Source organism: Bubalus kerabau, chromosome 3 (assembly GCF_029407905.1).
Source record: "Bubalus kerabau isolate K-KA32 ecotype Philippines breed swamp buffalo chromosome 3, PCC_UOA_SB_1v2, whole genome shotgun sequence".
Lineage (NCBI taxonomy): Eukaryota > Metazoa > Chordata > Mammalia > Artiodactyla > Bovidae > Bubalus > Bubalus kerabau.
Genome location: NC_073626.1, coordinates 58,320,320 through 58,339,880, shown reverse-complemented (window position 1 = coordinate 58,339,880; position 19,561 = coordinate 58,320,320). Strand labels below are relative to the sequence as shown.

Genomic DNA, 19,561 nt, shown 5'->3' with positions numbered 1-19,561 from the left:
CCCACCCAATTCTTTCCTTACCTGTCCACCCCTCTCTTCCCCCAACACTGATGTATCATAGATCTCAGCCTTCCATGTGGCACAGGGTGGGAATGTGTGAATCCAGACATTACAATTCTCTCCAAAGCTCACCTCCATGTGTTACACAGAATATACTTGTTGCCATGAACAACTGATGGAAAAAAATGCATCTTAATGTTGCATGCGGTCTTCAGCCTGGTTGGTTAGGGAATGGTGCTGCTAACAAAGCCAAGGTTGCAAATGATATCCACATGTAGGTTCAGTAAGTGTTATGAAGTCAGCCTGAATTTGTATTCATCATTTGTAATCTTTCTGGTGACAGGACAAGATGTGGAAAAGTCAACATAAACCCATTTTAACTAGTGAGGACACCTCTTAAAAGGCAAATACTGACAGTGGGCTCCAGTCTCGATTGTATTTTGAACACACTTGTGTAAATGCATAACCACAGTTTATGTATTTCTTTGCCAGTCAGCCACACTAAGTTGAGTCATCAGTGTTTCCCAGAGAGAAAACGTAGGTTAGCCAGGTATTTGCAGCAACACCGCCTGTCTGCACTCTGTGGGACCAGTGTGATGGTGAGGAGTGTGGGACCACACAGTTCTCAGTTTCTGGTATTTAATTCTCATCTTCAGCCATCACATCAAACACAAATAAAAGTAATGTGGCAGAATGAAGGTTTCTCAACCTTACTGTGCTTGAAGAATGACTTTTCATTTACTAATTTTCAGAAAAGGCAAAAATAAAAGGAGAAATTCAAAGACTGAAGAAAAACAGAATAAGGACTTATACTGTGACCACATTGATAGTTATATAAATATCTCTAAAACTGGAGAATGTGGTTTCGATCTAAAGTAAAACGTCTATTTAAAATGCTCAAATAACTCACGCCACAGAGATGTATCATTTTTTTGGCCTTTATATTTTTTGAAGATATTATAAACCTAGTAGTAATAAGATTGGGACAGAATATTCTGCTGTATCTATGGAATATCTCAGTATATTTTATATATTCACCAAGTATAAATTTACCTAACCAGAACTCAAAAAACCAGCTAGTGATTCGTGTCTGACTCTCTGCAACCCCATGGACTATACAGTCCACGGAATTCTCTAGGCCAGAAAACTGGAGTGGGTAGCTAGTCCCTTCTCCAGGAGATCTTTCCAACCCAGGGATCGAACCCAGGTCTCCCGCATTGCAGGAGGATTCTTTACCAGCTGAGCCACCAGAGAAGCCCAAGAATACTGGAGTGGATGGGTAGCCTATCACTTTTCCAGGGGATCTTTCTGACACAGGAATCGAACCGGGGTCTCCTGCATTGCAGGCGGATTCTTTATTAGCTGAGCTACCAGGGAAGCCTAGTGATTCTCAGGAAAGATTCAAATATAGTATCTATTCCAAAGCCAAACAAGCAACCAAAAAAAGGAAAAGAACAGAACTTTGGACACAGTGCCTTGGGAATAATGGAAGTGAACAACTGCCTTAAGGTAGTGCTGTGGTTCTAAGATGACAGTGGAAATAAAGTATGAGGACTTATATAAATAAAGCTTCAAAAAATAAGTCATACTTCCATTTCAGTAGAATGTTATTTATTTAAATATGGCTTACAATACAATTAATTTTATCAATGACACTTCTAAACCTAAGAATCACTACCGAAATAGGATAATCTTATATAACCCATCCCAACTCTTGATCTAGTAATCACCTCATAAATAAACCCTTTATTTAATCTTTCCTAATCAATTTCAACCTCCTCTTAAATCAAATTAACTTAAATGTTACGTTCTTTATATCCTCCATGCTTTCCCCATCTTTCCTAGCACATATATGATTTAAGCAACAAATATTTGCTTCAAGCCTACAACATGAGAAGTGCCTTCTGTGTACTTCTGGGACCCTCACAACAACCCTGTGAGGTAGGTATCATTAGCCCCACTTTACAGAGGAGGAAACACATACAGAAGAGACTGACTTGCCCAGTAGCAGAGCTGGGATTCAAAGCCAGACCTGCTGCTCTTAAGTGAGTAAAGTTTAAGGTACTCTGGAGGAAAAACAAAGACTGCCCAAGTAGAAACTGTGAGTGTACCCAGAATTTTGGAACAGCTAGAAGGAGGTTCAGTAACATTAATGATTTCTTCTTCCTTGTCCCTTAACCACTGGAAATAGCAATTACACTATACTCTCCTATATTTTAAAGGTAACAATACACATAGCACAGAATTTACCCCTCTGTTTTTTTATAGAAAAAAATGACATTACAAATAAGATTTGCACACATCATTGACTATGAAAAGACATAGTGTACTTGTACTATTCTGGTACTTCTGTTAAGTGGATAGCTACAAAGAAAACATAAATGCAAATCTACTGGTTACAGTAAATAACAGTAGAGCCAATTTTGTGGGGATCATGAAAGTGGGATGCTGCCCAGATAAATGATAAAACCTTTAAATCAAGGTTACTTTAAATCAAGAGAACATATCATAAACCTTTGTGCCTAAATTACAAGGAGATATATTCTGGCATCTACATGTAACTTACACACAGATTAAAAATGGTACCATAGTAAGTTCCCTATCAATCTTGAAATCTGTGATAACTCTGGAATACTCTTTCCCATGCAAAAATATTTATTGTACTTATTAAATAAAATCTAAATAATAGTTCATTATAGAGTGTTTAAAACCACAATTAAACACATTTTTTTTAAATACATTTTTTTATGTTTAATGGTCTTTAAGAAAAAACCTTATTTTGAAAAGTTATCATCCTTAGTTTGGTCCAAATCAACCATATTTTTTATGCTACTAGTGTTCTACTAAAAGCATCAAGATGTCTAAAGTTTTGCAATCTAAATTCTTTCTTAAAGGTTTTTGAGATTCTCATAAACATCCAAAGCTAGCATGAAGATTTTAATGACAAAATGTGATTATATTCTTTGTATCTATAGGAAAATTCTATACACCAGTGGCAGAACCAGTAGTATCACATGAAGAGACTAGTTTACCTACAGTGTGTCTGCTTGTCTAATGGAGCTGAACATTTTGAATTCTATCATGTGACACTATCCAAATGTGCTCTATAGTTTTAATAAAGTCTTAATTACAAACCTAACTTTTCCAGTATTAAAACTTACTAAGCTGTTATCAAATGATAAAAAGATTCAGTGTTAAGGCAAATACTCTTAAGTTTATTGTTCAAGGTAAAATACAACAGAAAAAGCCTATTCTGCAGTTTCCTAGGAGGCAATTTTGTTCTGAAGACCTTCAAATTTTAAAAAGATTACCTATAGACTTGCACGAGCAGATGTTCTAAAATATCTGATTTTAAAAAGTTACCACTTTAAAAACTGCAAACCTGTAAGAACTACCTCATGAATTAGTGCAATACTTTTTTATGCACTATAAGGCAGTGCTTACAGGGAACTCAAACAGGGACTCTGCAACAATCTAGAAGTGTGGATGGGGAGGGAGACGGGAGCGAGGCTCAGGATGGAGGGGACATGGGTGTGCCTATGGCTGGTTCTTGTTGATGTTTAACAGAAAACAATAAAATTCTGTAAAGCAATTATCCTTCAATTAAAAAAAAATTAAAAAAAAAAAAAAAACAGTTGGAAGAGGAAAAAAAAATAATGCAGTGCTTACTTTAGGATATATATGAAGATATTAAAATAGAAGCTTTTAAACTAAAAATCTCCAGCTATCACTTGTATTGCTCATGAAAACAGGAACGAATAAATGGATAAATATAAATTTCTTTTCAGTGACCTTCAATGAATATGACTAGAGTGGAGTTATGAAAAACATGGTCCTTTGATTTTTGCCTTGAGAGTTCATAAAGAATTTTACAATTATTTTAATTATTAATTGTAAGGTTTCAAACAGTGTTCTTAAGTCTTAAAAACCTTTACAATCCCTTTGATGTATATGGCTACGTATTAACACAGACAATACAGAAAACAGACAGTTGACTCTTCCCAGATGTAAAGAAAGAACTCCTGAAGGACAAAAAGCTAATCCTGAGATGCTAAATTTAGTGGAGTAAACCCTTAGGATGCCAGAGAGATTAATAAAAGTTTATTGATCTTATTTCTTAAAAAGAACATGTTTTTACCCACTACAGGTATCCCCTGCTTTTCCAAAGTTCACTTTACACCACTTCACTTTTATGAAAGACCTACATTAGTACAGGCATACCTCAGAGATGCTGTGGGTTTGATTCTAGAACACCACAATAGAGCAAACTACACGACCCTCTGGTGTCCCAGTGCTTGTATTCACACACACTGTGGTCTATTAAGTGTATAAGAGCAGTGCACCTAAAAACACAGTGTACACACCTTAATTAAAAACAGATGCTGTTGGAAAATGGCATGATAGCGCTTGTGCAACACAGGGTTAGCAACAGACCCTCAACTTGTGAAAAACACTGACAGAAGGAAATCCAAAGAGGGTTTCTGCTTTTACAAAAAAGGCAAAAGCATTCAGGCTTTGCAGGAAAGCCAATATAGAAGAGTGGTCTCCCTGAACAACGAAAGTGGTGCCATCAAGCTCCTTCCTTAGGAATTACACTCAGCATCTCTGCATCAAGCCATGGTAGCTGTGCACTGCAACCGTGAGCATCCATGCTTTCTCTCTATTTATTTTGTACATCTGTTCATAAGCTGTGTCCTACTTTAGGATAGTGGGGGAAACCTATAACTACTTATAACCAGCTGAAAACTGGCAAGCTTCCCAGTTGCTGTTTTATAAAAATGTCCCTGTCAATATCATCGCAGCCTGTTCAAGTGACAAACCCAATATGTCACTGCTATTAAATCTTGGCCTCCCCCAGCTGGTTCCTACATAATCAAAGGCCACTTGGACTTAAAAGCTATCGGGGGCAGGGGCCGGGGGGGCGGAGCAGTCACTTCCTCTGAGAACTAATCTGATGCTCACAACTAAGCCTCAATGTTATTACAAACTGATCTGACAATTACAGCTAAACCATTCTGTTCCGTTGGACAATCTCACTAAACATCTATTAAATTAAGTCATTCTGAGATCATGATGAGGTAAGAGAAAAATAAGGTCCTGCACAAAGCACAAAATATCAAATGTCTCTCTTGTGCTAAAAGAATGACAGCCCTCACGTCCTTAAACCCTCATCCCAATGATCCAGTCCAAAGCCTATAATATAATCTTCATAAGATCCTCTTACTGAGACACCTCAAATTCCCTAAGGCCTATGTTCTTTGCTGTGACGAGTAATAAACTTGTTAAACTACAGGTATGTTTCTGGTGGTCTCTGACTGCAGGTATACTTGTCAATACTAATTGCAGAATAAAAACAGACTAAGTCTTCTAGGGTTACAAAATGACTCTAAAACATGGGTATTAAACACTCTAAAACATGAGTATTAATACTCATTTCATTATTCATAAGGAAGGCCACTTTGGATGATTTTGGTGTAAGATTTCTTCCATTTTGCTTTTAATGTCAAAACCATGCTAAAATGTGTTGAAGAATTCAGATGAAAAGCAGGTATTACTGCTAGTCATACTGAGAAGGCACAGGAGAAACCCATCTAGCCAAGCTGTTGAGGAGAACGAGCAGGAGTTTATCAAGAGTCATTTCAAGTGGAGGCATGTGCAAGTGTCTGTGTACATCCAGATTCAAAAGCAGTTTAAAACCAAGGATCCCATGGAAATACACAGCAATAAAACCAAAGGTATATAAGGAAATGGTGAAAGAAAATAACTCTTGCTTGCTTTTTTTTAAACAACAGTGCTCATCATAGCTACTGGAAAAACCTGGATAACAGGTTAGTTATGAGAAGAAAATGAAGATTTTAATATGTACTTTCTCACTGAAAGATTTTTTTAAATGTGCGAAAAACTCTCTCTTCGCAGCTGAATGTTATTTTCGTAAGAAATCTGCTAACTTAGAACAAACAAGTTTCTACAATAGAACCAAATCTAACACAGACAGTAAAATAAGGATTCTGTCAAAAAATATTTTAAAGTTAATCTACTCATAACTGTATGTTTAACACAGAAGTTAAAAACTATTAAGTCTTGAAGAACCTGAGGATAATAATAATAAAAAAGAAGTTTCTGGACCAAAGAAAAAAAACAAAGTATCTTTTAATTTGTCAACTATAAAATCTGCTTTTCCAAAAAAAAAAAAAAAAAAAAGCCCTATATACCAAAACAAACAAAAAAATCACCCATTACTTACTTTCCAGATAAAACTGGAAGATCATCATGTCTAGGGTTGGGGACAGAGGTTAGTGCATGCAGTTCCCCAGGTGTCTACTGTGTCCTCCCTGGCCATAGAAGACATGCCAGGAACTTCAGTCTGGAGGTCTCAAACATGGAAGTCGCTGTCTGCAAAGGCACGTCGTTCCCGAGGAACGTGCACTGTGTAGGCATTCTGGTTGAGAAGAAACACCTTCACCACCACTGTCGTCTATCCGTGTGCTACACGCGTTACAATCTGATTCCCCTCGTCAGATTTACTTTTTGCAGGCTATGAATACCCAGTTACTCAACAAGCAGGACAAGCAATGATTTACACTTATATGAGGGGATCATATATGGATGTGAGAGTTGGACTGTGAAGAAGGCTGAGCGCCGAAATATTGATGCTTTTGAACTGTGGTGTTGGAGAAGACTCCTGAGAGTCCCTTGGACTGCAAGGAGATTCCACCAGTCCATTCTGAAGGAGATCAGCCCTGGGATTTCTTTGGAGGGAATGATGCTAAAGCTGAAACTCCAGTACTTTGGCCACCTCATGCGAAGAGTTGACTCATTGGAAAAGACTCTGATGCTGGGAGGGATTGGGGGCAGGAGGAGAAGGGGACGACAGAGGATGAGATGGCTGGATGGCATCACCGACTCGATGGACGTGAGTTTGAGTGAACTCCGGGAGTTGGTGATGGACAGGGAGGCCTGGCGTGCTGCGATTCATGGGGTCGCAAAGAGTCGGACATGACTGAGTGACTGAACTGAACCGAACTGAGGGGATCATGCAGTTAAAAACCACAACTTCTATATATCAATAAAAAATGTTCAAAAGCATGTAATGCCAGTGTAACTTACAGTAGGAAAAGGAAGCTTTTGGTCTCCCTTGAGTCCACATGGTAAATGAGTCCACAATGTTTAGAGAGTATTGGTAAATACTCATGTTACATTTTATTTAGTTTTATATCCTTTCACCAACATTTGTACCAGAGTATTAGAAGTAATCCAAGAAGGCTGACTGTTCCGCTAAATCCAACCTCCTCTGTAAATCTCTTCTACATTTAATTCTTTCAAGAAATGTGGATTAATCACCCATTGGATTTTAACACATTTATTCAAATATGACTGTAAAATAATGATGAAGGAAACATCACAATACTGACTACTATTCTTTTTACAGTCTAGACCTTAACAACAGTGCCAAGCCTTGTCCCTTTCAAGCATCACAGTCCTTGGCGAGCCTCCACCAGAACTAAAATTCTCCTCTAACATAGTGAGTCTGTTAATACCCATCATACCACAGGCTTTAATTTCTAATATCCAATTCCCCAAATCAGAACTGTATCATCTTATTTCCTCATGGTGGGATGACAGAAACTTTTCCTTTTTAAAAATATGGTCCAAAATATAAAGGGAAAAACATTTAAAACACTTAATTGAAAAGGTTAATTACAGTAACATTTATGTAACATTTAATGATGTTTCTGCTAGAATTTAATAAACCAAATAACTTGCCTAGCATATACTCTTGAATGTTTGTGTCAATAAACCTTTTATTTTTACCCAGAACACCCTTGGTGATTTATATTTGTATGATATATTAAAACATTAAATCTGTAAAACTAAAAATATCCTCAAAAATTAGATTGACAAGCCACTTGAAAACTATGTAAATCAAATAGTTTCCATAAATCTCTGAGAACTAAATAAAATGACCTGACTTGACCATTTCAAAAAATATGTAAAATATTAAAAACACTAAACTTTTGGTTGAAGTATTTCAAAACATTCAGGGCCTACTATCCAGCATTAGTGGCTCAGTCATGTCTGACTTTTTGCAACCCATGAACGGTAGCCTACCAGACTCTTTGTTCCATGGGATTTTCCAGACAATAATACTGGAATGGGTTGCCATTTCCTTCTTCAGGGGATCTTCCCAAACCAGGGATCAAATCAAACCCCCCCATTGCAGACAGACTCTACTGTCTGAGTCACTAGGAAAGGCCCAAAGTACAGGCATTAGCTGGGAAAGAACACTACAGGGCCTATAGAGAACATTACAAGTGAGCACTGTACTATACGACCTCAAGAGAGAAGCAGGGTTTACATTCATAAATCATGGAACTTACAATGCTTTTTACCATCTAGTATGTCCTATAACATCATGCTGTTTGCTCACTTTACCAGCTGGGCCCATATATCTGCTTATATAAAGATTTAGCTCCTACCCAGCAAATAAGCCTTACCCCAGCCAGTCTGTTGTCACCTGCCAAGTTGGATGGGACAGGGACAGAGCATGATCAGGAAGCCCAGACAGATGATATTAGATTTCTGTGTTTAAGTCTTGTCTACTGTAACAAAAAAAATATGTGGAATATTCTTTCCCCAAGACTTCTAACTTAACTGCTGGTCACATTACTCATCAAAGATGACCAAAAAATGACATTTTACTGGGGCTATCACTAGCTCGCCCAACTTTATTACATTGCTAAATGGAGTCTGAAGTTTAAAACTGTGATCAATTTGGTCATTACGTAAAATACCTGTTCTTTTCCCAGAGAAAAATAAATGTTGTCTTGATGAAGCTGTCTAGACACCAATTACCACAGTCTACTGCAATGTGATAAACAGTGAAGACTGAATAGCTTCAGTTATTTTTCAGTTATTCAGCACTCTGAATTGGTTCACCATGGGACTAGGCCAATTTACAAAACATCTGATAAAATAAAAACTAGGGAAATGCTGAAAATGTGGCTTAAGTGTAAAGATCGTGCCATGTATCTGCAGAAGAATCAAGCACAGAATCTTGAACAGTGGGTAGTCATTAGACACTCAGGTCATCTAACAAAAACAGAATCTTGAAGTGTCTTCATGTGTTCGTGCTCAGTCGCATCTGACTCTTTGCGATGCCACAGACTGTACCTCACCAGGCTCCTCTGTCCGTGGGATTCTTCTGGAAATAATACTGAAGTGGGAAGATTTCCTCCAGGGGATCTTCCTTGACCCAGGAATTGAACCTGAATCTTCTGTGTCTTCTTCACTGGCAGGCAGATTCTTTACCACTGAGCCCCCTGGGAATCCCTTGAATGTTTCCATATGAGATCCTAGAAAACCCAATTCTAAGTGCTGAGTTTTTTATACCTGAAAACATTAGAAAATCATGACAACTGTGTTTAAACAAGTACTCCTATTTACGGATGACCTGTAAATAAAACCTGTACTAGTGAAATACCAATGACAATGGTTGAAAAACATTTAACAAGAAAAGTAAAATACACTTCTGAAACAACCGTTTTTGTGCTTAACTAGGCAGAGCTAGGGAAACAGGTTCTGAAATTAGCTTTGAACCTGACAGATAGCATTCACTGAACACTTGTTATGGCACTAGTTAAGTGCTTCTTCTGAATTAACCCATTTAATTCTCACAGCTTAGTATGGTCGGCACAATTATTAATCCCCATTATACACACGAGGACATACCAAAGCAATGTGACTCACACAGCTGCTAACAGCTAAAACTGTGACCAACGTTCAGATTCCAGAGCCTGTGATTGTGGTAATACATAATACTATCTCCTTATAAACTAAGTTTTGTTATGTAACAGGAAACTAATAAATGAAAAATTAGTAAAAATGAAAAACTAGTAAAATCAAAAAAAGTAAACAGACATTTTCAAAAGGCTACAGAAACACATCAAGGAAAGGAAATTAAGAAAGCTGTACACAAGAGAAGGTGAGATGACAGAAACTACAAATCGACAAAATAAATAATAGTGGGGAAAAAAGGAAAAATAATTCAATGAAAATATCTTTGACAGTCTAAACTACTTAATAAAAGGCGTAGGGGGAAAAGAAGCATGAAGGAAACATTAGAACGCTGAAAATACTCTGTGTCTTGATCTAAGAGGTAGTTACAGATGAATGTTTAAGTATGTAAAAACACCTCCTACTGTAAACTTAAGATTTGTATATTCTACTGTATACGCGTATGTATAATGATGTAAGAGTATAAATACTTTTAAATATCTTTAAAAACACGAGGTGGCTTTGAGGCTCTATTTACTACTTCAAACAATAGGATTAATTAAATGATCTACCGTCTTACCAAAAGTATTTTTAGAGCAAAGTGGCAGTATCTCATGGGACTTACCCTACTCATTTTAACCCTTGATAATAAATGTATCCACATGCTTGACTTTCAGGCTTTTGGGTCTGCCTTAAAACAAGAAACTACAGGAAACAGACAATCTAATCCAGGTTAATTATTTTCAAATAGAACCATCCAATTGAAAAAGCAGTGCCTTCTAAAATCTCCCTAACAGCTGGCAAAGCTAAACATGGCAAAATCTCAGGAAAGGAAAGCCTGATAGCTCACATAATAGCCTATTATCTTATCTTTCTTAAAAAAAAAAAAAAACAAAAACATAATTAACTCCATATTAATTCCATAATTAACTCCAAATATGAAGTCCTAGGGCTTCCCAGGTGACACTACTGATAAAGAAACAGCCTGCCAATGCATGAGACATAAGAGATCCAAGTTCAATCCCTGGGGTCGGGAAGATTCCCTGGAGAAGGGCATGGCAACCCACTCCAGCATACTTGCCTAGAGAATGCTGTGGACAGAGGGGCCTAGAGGGTTGCAAAGGGTCCTTAGGGTTTGCAAAGAGTTGGATACTTCTGAAGTGACTTAGCACACATGATGATGTCCTAATTTTCTCCCTATCTCCTTTATAGAGCCATATACAATAAATCCAATCCTCAGTTCAGTTCAGTCACTCAGTCGTGTCTGACTCTTTGCGACCCCATGAATCGCAGCATGCCAGGCCTCCCTGTCCATCACCAACTCCCGGAGTTCACTCAGACTCACATCCATCAAATCGGTGATGCCATCCAGCCATCTCATCCTCTGTCGTCCCCTTCTCCTCCTGCCCCCAATCCCTCCCAGCATCAGAGTCTTTTCCAATGAGTCAACTCTTCACATGAGGTGGCCAAAGTACTGGAGTTTCAGCTTTAGCATCAATCCTTCCAAAGGAATCCCAGGGCTGATCTCCTTTAGAATGGACTGGTGGAATCTCCTTGCAGTCCAAGGGACTCTCAAGAGTCTTCTCCAACACCACAGTTCAAAAGTATCAATTCTTCCGCACTCAGCTTTCTTCACAGTCCAACTCTCATATCCATAACATGACTACTGAAAAAACCATAGCCTTGACTAGACGGACCTTTGTTGGCAACGTAATGTCTCTGCTTTTCAATATGCTATCTAGGTTGGTCATAACTTTTCTTCCAAGGAGTAAGCGTCTTTTAATTTCATGGCTGCAGTCACCATCTGTAGTGATTTTGGAGCCCAGAAAAATAAAGTCTGACACTGTTTCCACTGTTTCCCCATCTATTTCCCATGAAGTGATGGGACCGGATGCCATGACCTTAGTTTTCTGAATGTTGAGCTTTAAGACAACTTTTTCACTCTCCTCTTTCACTTTCATCCAGAGGCTTTTTAGTTCCTCTTCACTTTCTGCCATAAGGGTGGTATCATCTGCATATCTGACTTATTGATATTTCTCCCGGCAATCTTGATTCCAGTTTGTGCTTCTTCCAACCCAGCGTTTCTCATGATGTACTCTTCATAAAAGTTAATAAGCAGGGTGACAATATACAACCTTGATGTACTCCTTTTCCTCTTTAGAACCAGTCTGTTGTTCCATGTCCAGTTCTAACTGTTGCTTCCTGACCTGCATATAGGTTTCTCAAGAGGCAGGTCAGGTGGTCTGGTATTCCCATCTTTTTCAGAATTTTCCACAGTTTATTGTGATCCACACAGTCAAATCCAATCCTACTCCCATACAAAAGCCTTTAAATATTTGAAGATGACAAAATTTTTCTTCAGATTCTCTTATCCAAGCTGAATACTAAACTTCCCTGTACTTTTCCTCATGATTCCCAGATCCTTCTCCATTCTAATCATCTCCCATGATAACTATGCCCCATCATTCTGAAGGACTTCACTGGTGACTTAGTCGTAAAATCTAACTACAATGCCTGCAATGCAGGAGACATGGGTTTGATTCCCATGGGTCAGGAAGATACCCTGAAGAAGGAAAGGGTAACTCACTCCAGTATTCTTGCCTGGGAAATCCCTTGGACAGAGAAGCCTGGTGGGCTCCAGTCCATGGGGTCACAAAAAAGTTGCACACGACTTAAAGAGACTAAACACACACACTCGTATCATTCTGAAACATACATTTTTTACAAGTGAGGGATGGGATGACACCTCAAGAATTCACACCTATCAGCTAAAACCCATGGTTATTTTTATATGAACTCTCATATACCAATCTAGTAAACTCCAGAATTGAAATGGAAAATCTAAATACAGAACTTGACATTTATCTCTAACTAAAATTTTATACAATAATATTCTATTCACAAGGTTTAAGATGACACTATCCATTCTAGATGAGAATTTCTGCTTATAGTTGTGAATTACCTGTTAACTTGCAAAAGCCATCTTTAATAAAAAATATTAAACAGGAGAGAGGCCAAGTAAAGGATCTTGCAGCACTTTCTGCATACATGCCTCACAGATAACAAACATCCAATGAACTTTTCTGGAAATAACAGTCAGTCATGCAGCTATAATGCCACGATCTACCATGACCTACAGATTAATTCAAAAGACTGACTATGGTTTAAAACAATTCCTTTATCTCCCCCTCTGGTAATTCTATAAAACTAGGGTTGTTTTAGCATGACCTATTTCTATTCCAAACCACTGGTTTTCAATGGAAACAGTAATGGCCCTTAATAAGCATTCTGTAAAGACTTTTCTTTTCAGAGTCTGTTTGGATGTGCACTGGTACCTTCTTTAAGAAAAGTTTTATATGTATGGGTTATTATCAATAAATTTCATTTCAGAAGAGTAAAACTATTTTTAAAAAGCAATTAGTAGGCTTTACAGGACTAAGACCAACTGTCTAACCTTTGGTGACTTCTGGTATCACAAATTACTTTTGTTTTATACAAGAAGTTTCTGTTGTAGATAAAATATTGAGCTCCCAGGTATGAAGTCTCTTGGACTCACCTTAATGCTCTTTGGGCTTCCCTGATAGCTCAGTTGGTAAAGAATCCACCTGCAATGCAGGAGACCCTGGTTCAATTCCTGGGTCAGGAAGATCCGCTGGATAAGGGATAGGCTACCCACTCCAGTATCCTTGGGCTTCCCTTGTGGCTCAGCTGGTAAAGAATCTACCTGCAATGCGGGAGACCTGGGTTTGATCCCTGGGTTGGGAGGATCCCCTGGAGAAGCGAAAGGCTACCTACTCCAGTATTCTGGCCTAGAATTGGTCTGCATTCATCTTGATTTCCCTCAGTACTTCCTAACTGTTTTAATGTGGCAGAACACTTATGATTTAAACAGCAGCAACTTAGCCACTTTTAAAGTTATATAACCTAAATTGGATCTCAACACCATGTCTGTACCTTTGCCTGTTCAGAACTACAAAGAGGTATGCACAGTCAGGGCAAGGCTATCACACAGCAGCACACCGGGCTGCACACTGGTAGAGAATCTCTACCAATCCCTGTGCAAAGGCATCTTGTGGTGGCTGGGCCCTTCCTGGGGTTCCCTAGAAACCAATTCAATAGTTAAAAACATCAAATTAAGGTAGATACACTTTACTGGGATAATGCAAGTAACGTGACATTCTAAAACCAGGCTAAGAAGGTAAAGTTCTCTCAGAGAGAACTATATTAAAATATATTCACTGAAAAAGAAAGAAAAAAAAGAAGCCTCAGCAGATTGATTTTGAGTCATAATAGTGTGTTTTGGACAAATTAAGACTATTTTATGACACGATTTGTTAAAAAAAAAAAAAAAAAAAAGAGAAGGATAAATGACCAAGAAACTACCATTTCTTCCTTTAAATAGAAATTCTTAGTCTCTTATGACTAAAGAGATCACACCACTGTAGGTGCTTCTTAGAAATTCCCACAATCTGATTTAAATCAAATTTTAAGATGGCTTTCAGATATATAATAAAAGTGAACAAAGAAAGTGACTATGAAAAAAACAATATTTGTTTTGGTACTTAACCTCCTTCACTGTCAAACAACTTACTTGTGGTGATACCATATTTTAACTATACTATTTTTATTAAAGGATCTACCCACTGAAAATGAAGATGCCAAAAGCATACTATACCCTTACTTTTATCAGTTCTTTCCAATATCCTGAATTTTAATTTTAAAAACTATAAAAATCTTGATCAGCCGAGCTCTAGAGGGTAACTAATTCACTGGCAAACAAAAACTTAAGCCTCACTCAAACTGAAGCAGACAATTACAGAATATTTATTAAATGCAAAGATAAAAACTGATTGCCTAGATGACAAGTCATAGTGATTTGTTGCTGTCAAAAAATTGGAATCTCTATACACAAAAGAATGTCTGGAAATTACTCTTAATTAAAACACAGAATGACTGTAACAGTGTGCAGCCCTGGCATCCCAAGAAAGCCAAGATCTATTTTCAACAAATTTTTGGAACATATGTGCAATATTTTAAATAAGTACATAGTTAGCACAAAGCTCAGTATAAAAACCTAAAACGATACTGTAAAACATGAATGGACCATAGTAAATGAATATTTCAGGATCCTACTACACTAATTTCTTCAAATAATTTGCTTTAGACATACATATTAAGTCTTCTTCCCTCTCATGATATACTCAGATAATTATTTATGTAGGAAAACATACCATGATCCAGTCTGTTCAAGGGAGCAGGGGGAAAAGAGCCTTCAATAAACGCTTCCTCAAAATAAGGAAACACAGGGAAAACAGGTATCAACCAATATATTTATGGGCCCACATGAATGACTGGACGATTATATAAGATGTGCCCTAAGTTCTTTTAATATTAAAACATGCTATGTTAGTGAAAGGGGTTATTCTGCTACAGGCTATTTTAAAGGAAGCTGAGTATTTGCTTTTCATCTTGGGGAGAACACAAAGGATTCTGTGGAATGTTTTGTACAAATACATAAAGGTCCCTTAATCGCAAACTTCATGGTTTGCCAATTTTAAATAAAACTTTACCAATAAAAAAGCATCAGAGACTTTTTTGAACACTCAAGACTTTGTAAATATGTCTTCACACAGTTCAGAAACACACGGCCAAACCAAAAGATCTTCGCAGAGGGGCTTATCTCATTAAAGAACCACAGTCACATTCAGTCAGGCAGAGATACACAGAGACTTATCAAAAATACTAACAGTATTATTTTCTTATGCTGTGTGTACTCAGGGGTTCATTTCCTCTCTATGAACGGTATATTTTAAAACTGAAAACAGATCTTACCTCCTGAGTAAGCCTCAGTGTAACTCCTTATGTTCATGTTTATTTATTTAACCCAGTATATAGCTTGTAACTCATTTGCAGTTTGAACTATTCATTGTGATTGAAAACCTATACCTTATATGGACAGCTTCAAAGTAGAATGGCAAAATAAAATTGAGAATCTCTAGTTCTCTCTACCCAATACTTCTCTTCTCTCCCTGCAAAAACCTTTATTCTACAATTCAATCATCACAGCTCAGGAAGACATTACATCTATGCTGATGATACTTTTAAAACAAGGAAGAGGCAGTTTAACATAACGCTTCAGAGTATGAACTCTAGAGTTGAGAGGGGTTCAAATCTGAGCCTCACCTCTTACAAGTTATATGGCCTTGGGGAAGTTCACTCTTTTCTAAAACGTGGAATAAACTCTATTTATCTCATAGGGGTAATGGTAAGATTAAATGAACTACTTAGAATAAGTGTAATGTGTCAGTTACTGTTGCTAAAATCAAGAAGGTAAAACAATTCATACTAAAGCTAGTAAATTGGATTCTTTTTAGTATGTATTATGCTGGCAGACTACAGTCCATGGGGTCACTAAGAGTCAGATACAACTAAGCACAAAAAAATAAAATTTTACTTCTTATTAAAATTAACTACAGTATTCTTATTGCTTCTGTATCTCCAATCTTTCTCATTTTCATTTTAGTCACAAATGATCTGTTTCTAACTTTATATTGATAAAAGCACACTTCTAAGACTCTCACTCTTTCCCCCAATCCCCAACATTTTAAGTTTGTGAAAATAAATTTTAAGAAGCATAAGGGTAGGAAGACATCATACTTTATTTTTTAAAAATGTGTTCTACCTATGATAGCATGAATACAATATATGCTCACTAATAAATGGATTTTAATGCCTCTATTTCACTTGAAGTCAAGTGCATAAACACCTACAGGCTCATTTAGACTTATGTATTCTTGGTGCTTAAAGGTTGTTTTAATCCCAGTCCCTAAACTGAGTGCTGTAATTCATACTAGAAAAGAAAGATAAATGTGTGTAAATTATGCTGATTTGCATACGCTTTGGAAATGGATGGGCATACACACAGTATTTCTCAATGCTGCAATATATTCAACTTCACAAGTGTGTCCTTTTCCCATCTATGGAACAAATACGACAACCTCAAAGTAGCAAATCTGACAATAGATCGATGCTCATTTAAATATTAAAAATACTGATTATTTTCTCTTGTGTAACATCTTATTTTTCCAAGAAGCATAAGAACAATCTCAGTAAGGACACTCACTAAAAAGCAACTGTAAATTCTGTACTCAAAAGTGCCATATAATGGCCTCTGCCACACACAGGGATCCTGTAAGCTTACAGCTACAAGACATTAAGAAGATATGAGCACTGTCTTCAGATACTTGAAGAGCTGCCATGTAGAAGAGTTCAGATTTAATTTTTTGTGTTCCAGAAGGCAGGACAAGTTATGAGAAAGCAGGCTTCTGATTTAAAGAAAGAACTTTCTGAAAATTAGAGCTACATAAAACTAAACCTCTTTTGAGAGGTTCATGTGAGGTAGTGAATATCGTATGGGCTTCTCTGGTGGCTCAGTGGTAAAGAATCTGCCTGCCAATGCAAGACACTCGGGTTCAATACCTAGGTAAGGAAGATCCTCTGGAGGAGGAAATGGCTACCCACTCCAGTATTCTTCCATGAGAAATCCCGTTGGCAAAGGAGCCTGGTGAGCTACAGTCCACAGGGTCGCTAAGAGTCGGACACAACTGAGTGAGTAACCACGCACGCATAGTAAATACTGTATCACTAAAAATGTTTTGTGAGTAGAAAAATGGTTTGGGGGAGTGATGTGGGAAAGTATTCGATAAACAGCTGGACTATGTGCTCACAAATATCCCCTTCAATCAAAATGTTGGATTTCCTTAACTTAATCCCAAGTGATGGTCTGATGCACAACACTAACACGCCGTGGAAGTGTGCTTACCTGCCTGACGTCATACAGCCTATCGCACCTTCACAAAGGGCAAGAGACATTTTAAAAGCCTCCTATTTGCTTAACTTGGGGATTCCATTTTCTATGAATAGAACTAAATTAAATTCACTTCACTTTGTTAAGAATTTCACCTCATCCCTTGAGACAACTTGAGTGCCAAAGTGCCCTGATCCCAAACCCACCACGTGAATAGGAAAATTATGACAACACTGGTTTCATTACTTTATAATCATGTCTAAAACTCAGAAAATTTAGAAAAATGAGGAATGATAGTTTTCTGTCAGATAATTAGAACCTAACAACCCATCCACTACACCAGATCCACTATCAGAAGTACTACTTAGGTGGTATAATTAACTTGGTTGACTGTATTTCTATTTCTCATGTACTCACTAAGGTACTAAGAAAACAGTCATGACCATCAAGCAAATATAACACTGTTTACAGGAAGACAACAACATGAGTAAGCTAGAATACAGATCCTAAAAGCACATGGAGGTTCACTGCATTTTTGTTCATTTTTAAATATTCATAGTAAAAACTTAAAAGAATACCCACAGAAAATAAAAAATTCAACTCTCAGTTAATACAGACATGATATTGGTCTGTTTTTTAAGCTATATGAAGAACAGGTTATGATTCAGCATTCACGTAATTTTATCCAAATTCACCTGGACTCAAATTTGAAAATATTTAACTGCTAATTAATACCTAACTTACATTCTAAATCTCAGAAGAATCAAGTTCTTAAGCACTGTTTAGAAACAGTTTCATTAATAAAACTGAGTAACACTTCATTGGCACTTGGGGTTAAAGACACTATCTTATATTAGTTTTTCTTCTTTATTTAATACAAGATGCATAGTGGTATTATATCAGACTTCATGGTTATTATAGTCTAGGCCATTGTAAAATTAATGGTTTTGATCCTTTAGAATTACATCAATACATAAAATTATTTGGTTTCCTCTATATTTCTTAGGATTTTCAAAGTCTAGAAAAAGCTATCATTGTTTAACAGCTAAGACTTCTCATAGTAGAATTAGGATAGGTGTCAAGTGGTAGGAAGCTAGTCCTGGCTCTGATCTTATTTAACCTTGACTATTTCACTTAATCTCCTGGGTCTTGGTGCTCATCCATAAAAGAACACAGATTAGATAATTTCAAAGGCTCCATCTAGTTTCTGGTTGTCAATATTATGACCTCATCCTGAGTATACCCCTTCAATAGGACAGGTATGATATCCTTATTCTAGCTATCACAATACATTACTGTGGATAAAACCCACAAAATGTGTAAAGCCAGGAATGTTTAAAAATTGTGATTAAAAAATATACTGGCTTGAAATATGGGTTAAATATCGAGAACACTAAACTTCTTGTCTAGAAAGCATAAACTCTATATGCTGTAAATAAAAGTCTGAAAAGGTGTGAGAAACAAGTCAAGCAAGATAACTCACTCTACCAACTCCTGAACAAAAAAGGGCAATCTCTGAATAGTAATTTCTTGACACGCAATGTCTGTGGCACCCATTCTCTCTCTACGCATGTATGTGTAAGAGGAAGATGATACTTTTATGGCATAATGGAATCAAGAGTATGGAAGACAATGTACTCTTTGTTAATACCTGAGGAAACTACCTTCCTAGGTAATAATAAACCAAGATGTACGTAAATGTTTTTTGTGTCAATATTTGTATTGAATATATAAAACACACAGTTAATTCCTTAACTCTAACACTATTAAATTCACATCAATAGTGCTGATATACTACTGTGAGTTATTTCAACAGCCCCACCTTAGAAAACTAAGTTAATCCAAGTGAAAATATGGATTTCTTTTCTAGGCTAGAGTAATTCACAGATGTTAGTTTATAACTATGAAATCAATAAAAGTAAATAAAAATCCCTCCAATATGTAGTAACAAATGGCCCATGTAGTATAAATGTGGTATAC

At 37.0% G+C, this 19,561-nt stretch overlaps 1 protein-coding gene across 5 annotated transcripts in view; it reads right to left on the bottom strand.

The window, feature by feature from the left end:
- Nucleotides 1–19,561, bottom strand: part of WDR33 (WD repeat domain 33) — a 111,248-nt gene that overhangs the window by 36,542 nt on the left and 55,145 nt on the right. The window contains exon 8 of one of the 5 annotated variants that reach the window (XM_055571888.1): nt 1,590–9,353. The exons of 3 other annotated variants lie outside the window; for them this stretch is intronic. In XM_055571888.1, coding sequence (XP_055427863.1) covers nt 9,133–9,353 — 221 coding nt within the window. In that variant the 3' untranslated portion in view covers nt 1,590–9,132. Of the gene's footprint in view, nt 1–1,589; nt 9,391–19,561 lie in introns of those variants that run through there. One more of the 5 variants, XM_055571889.1, reaches the window with a different exon arrangement.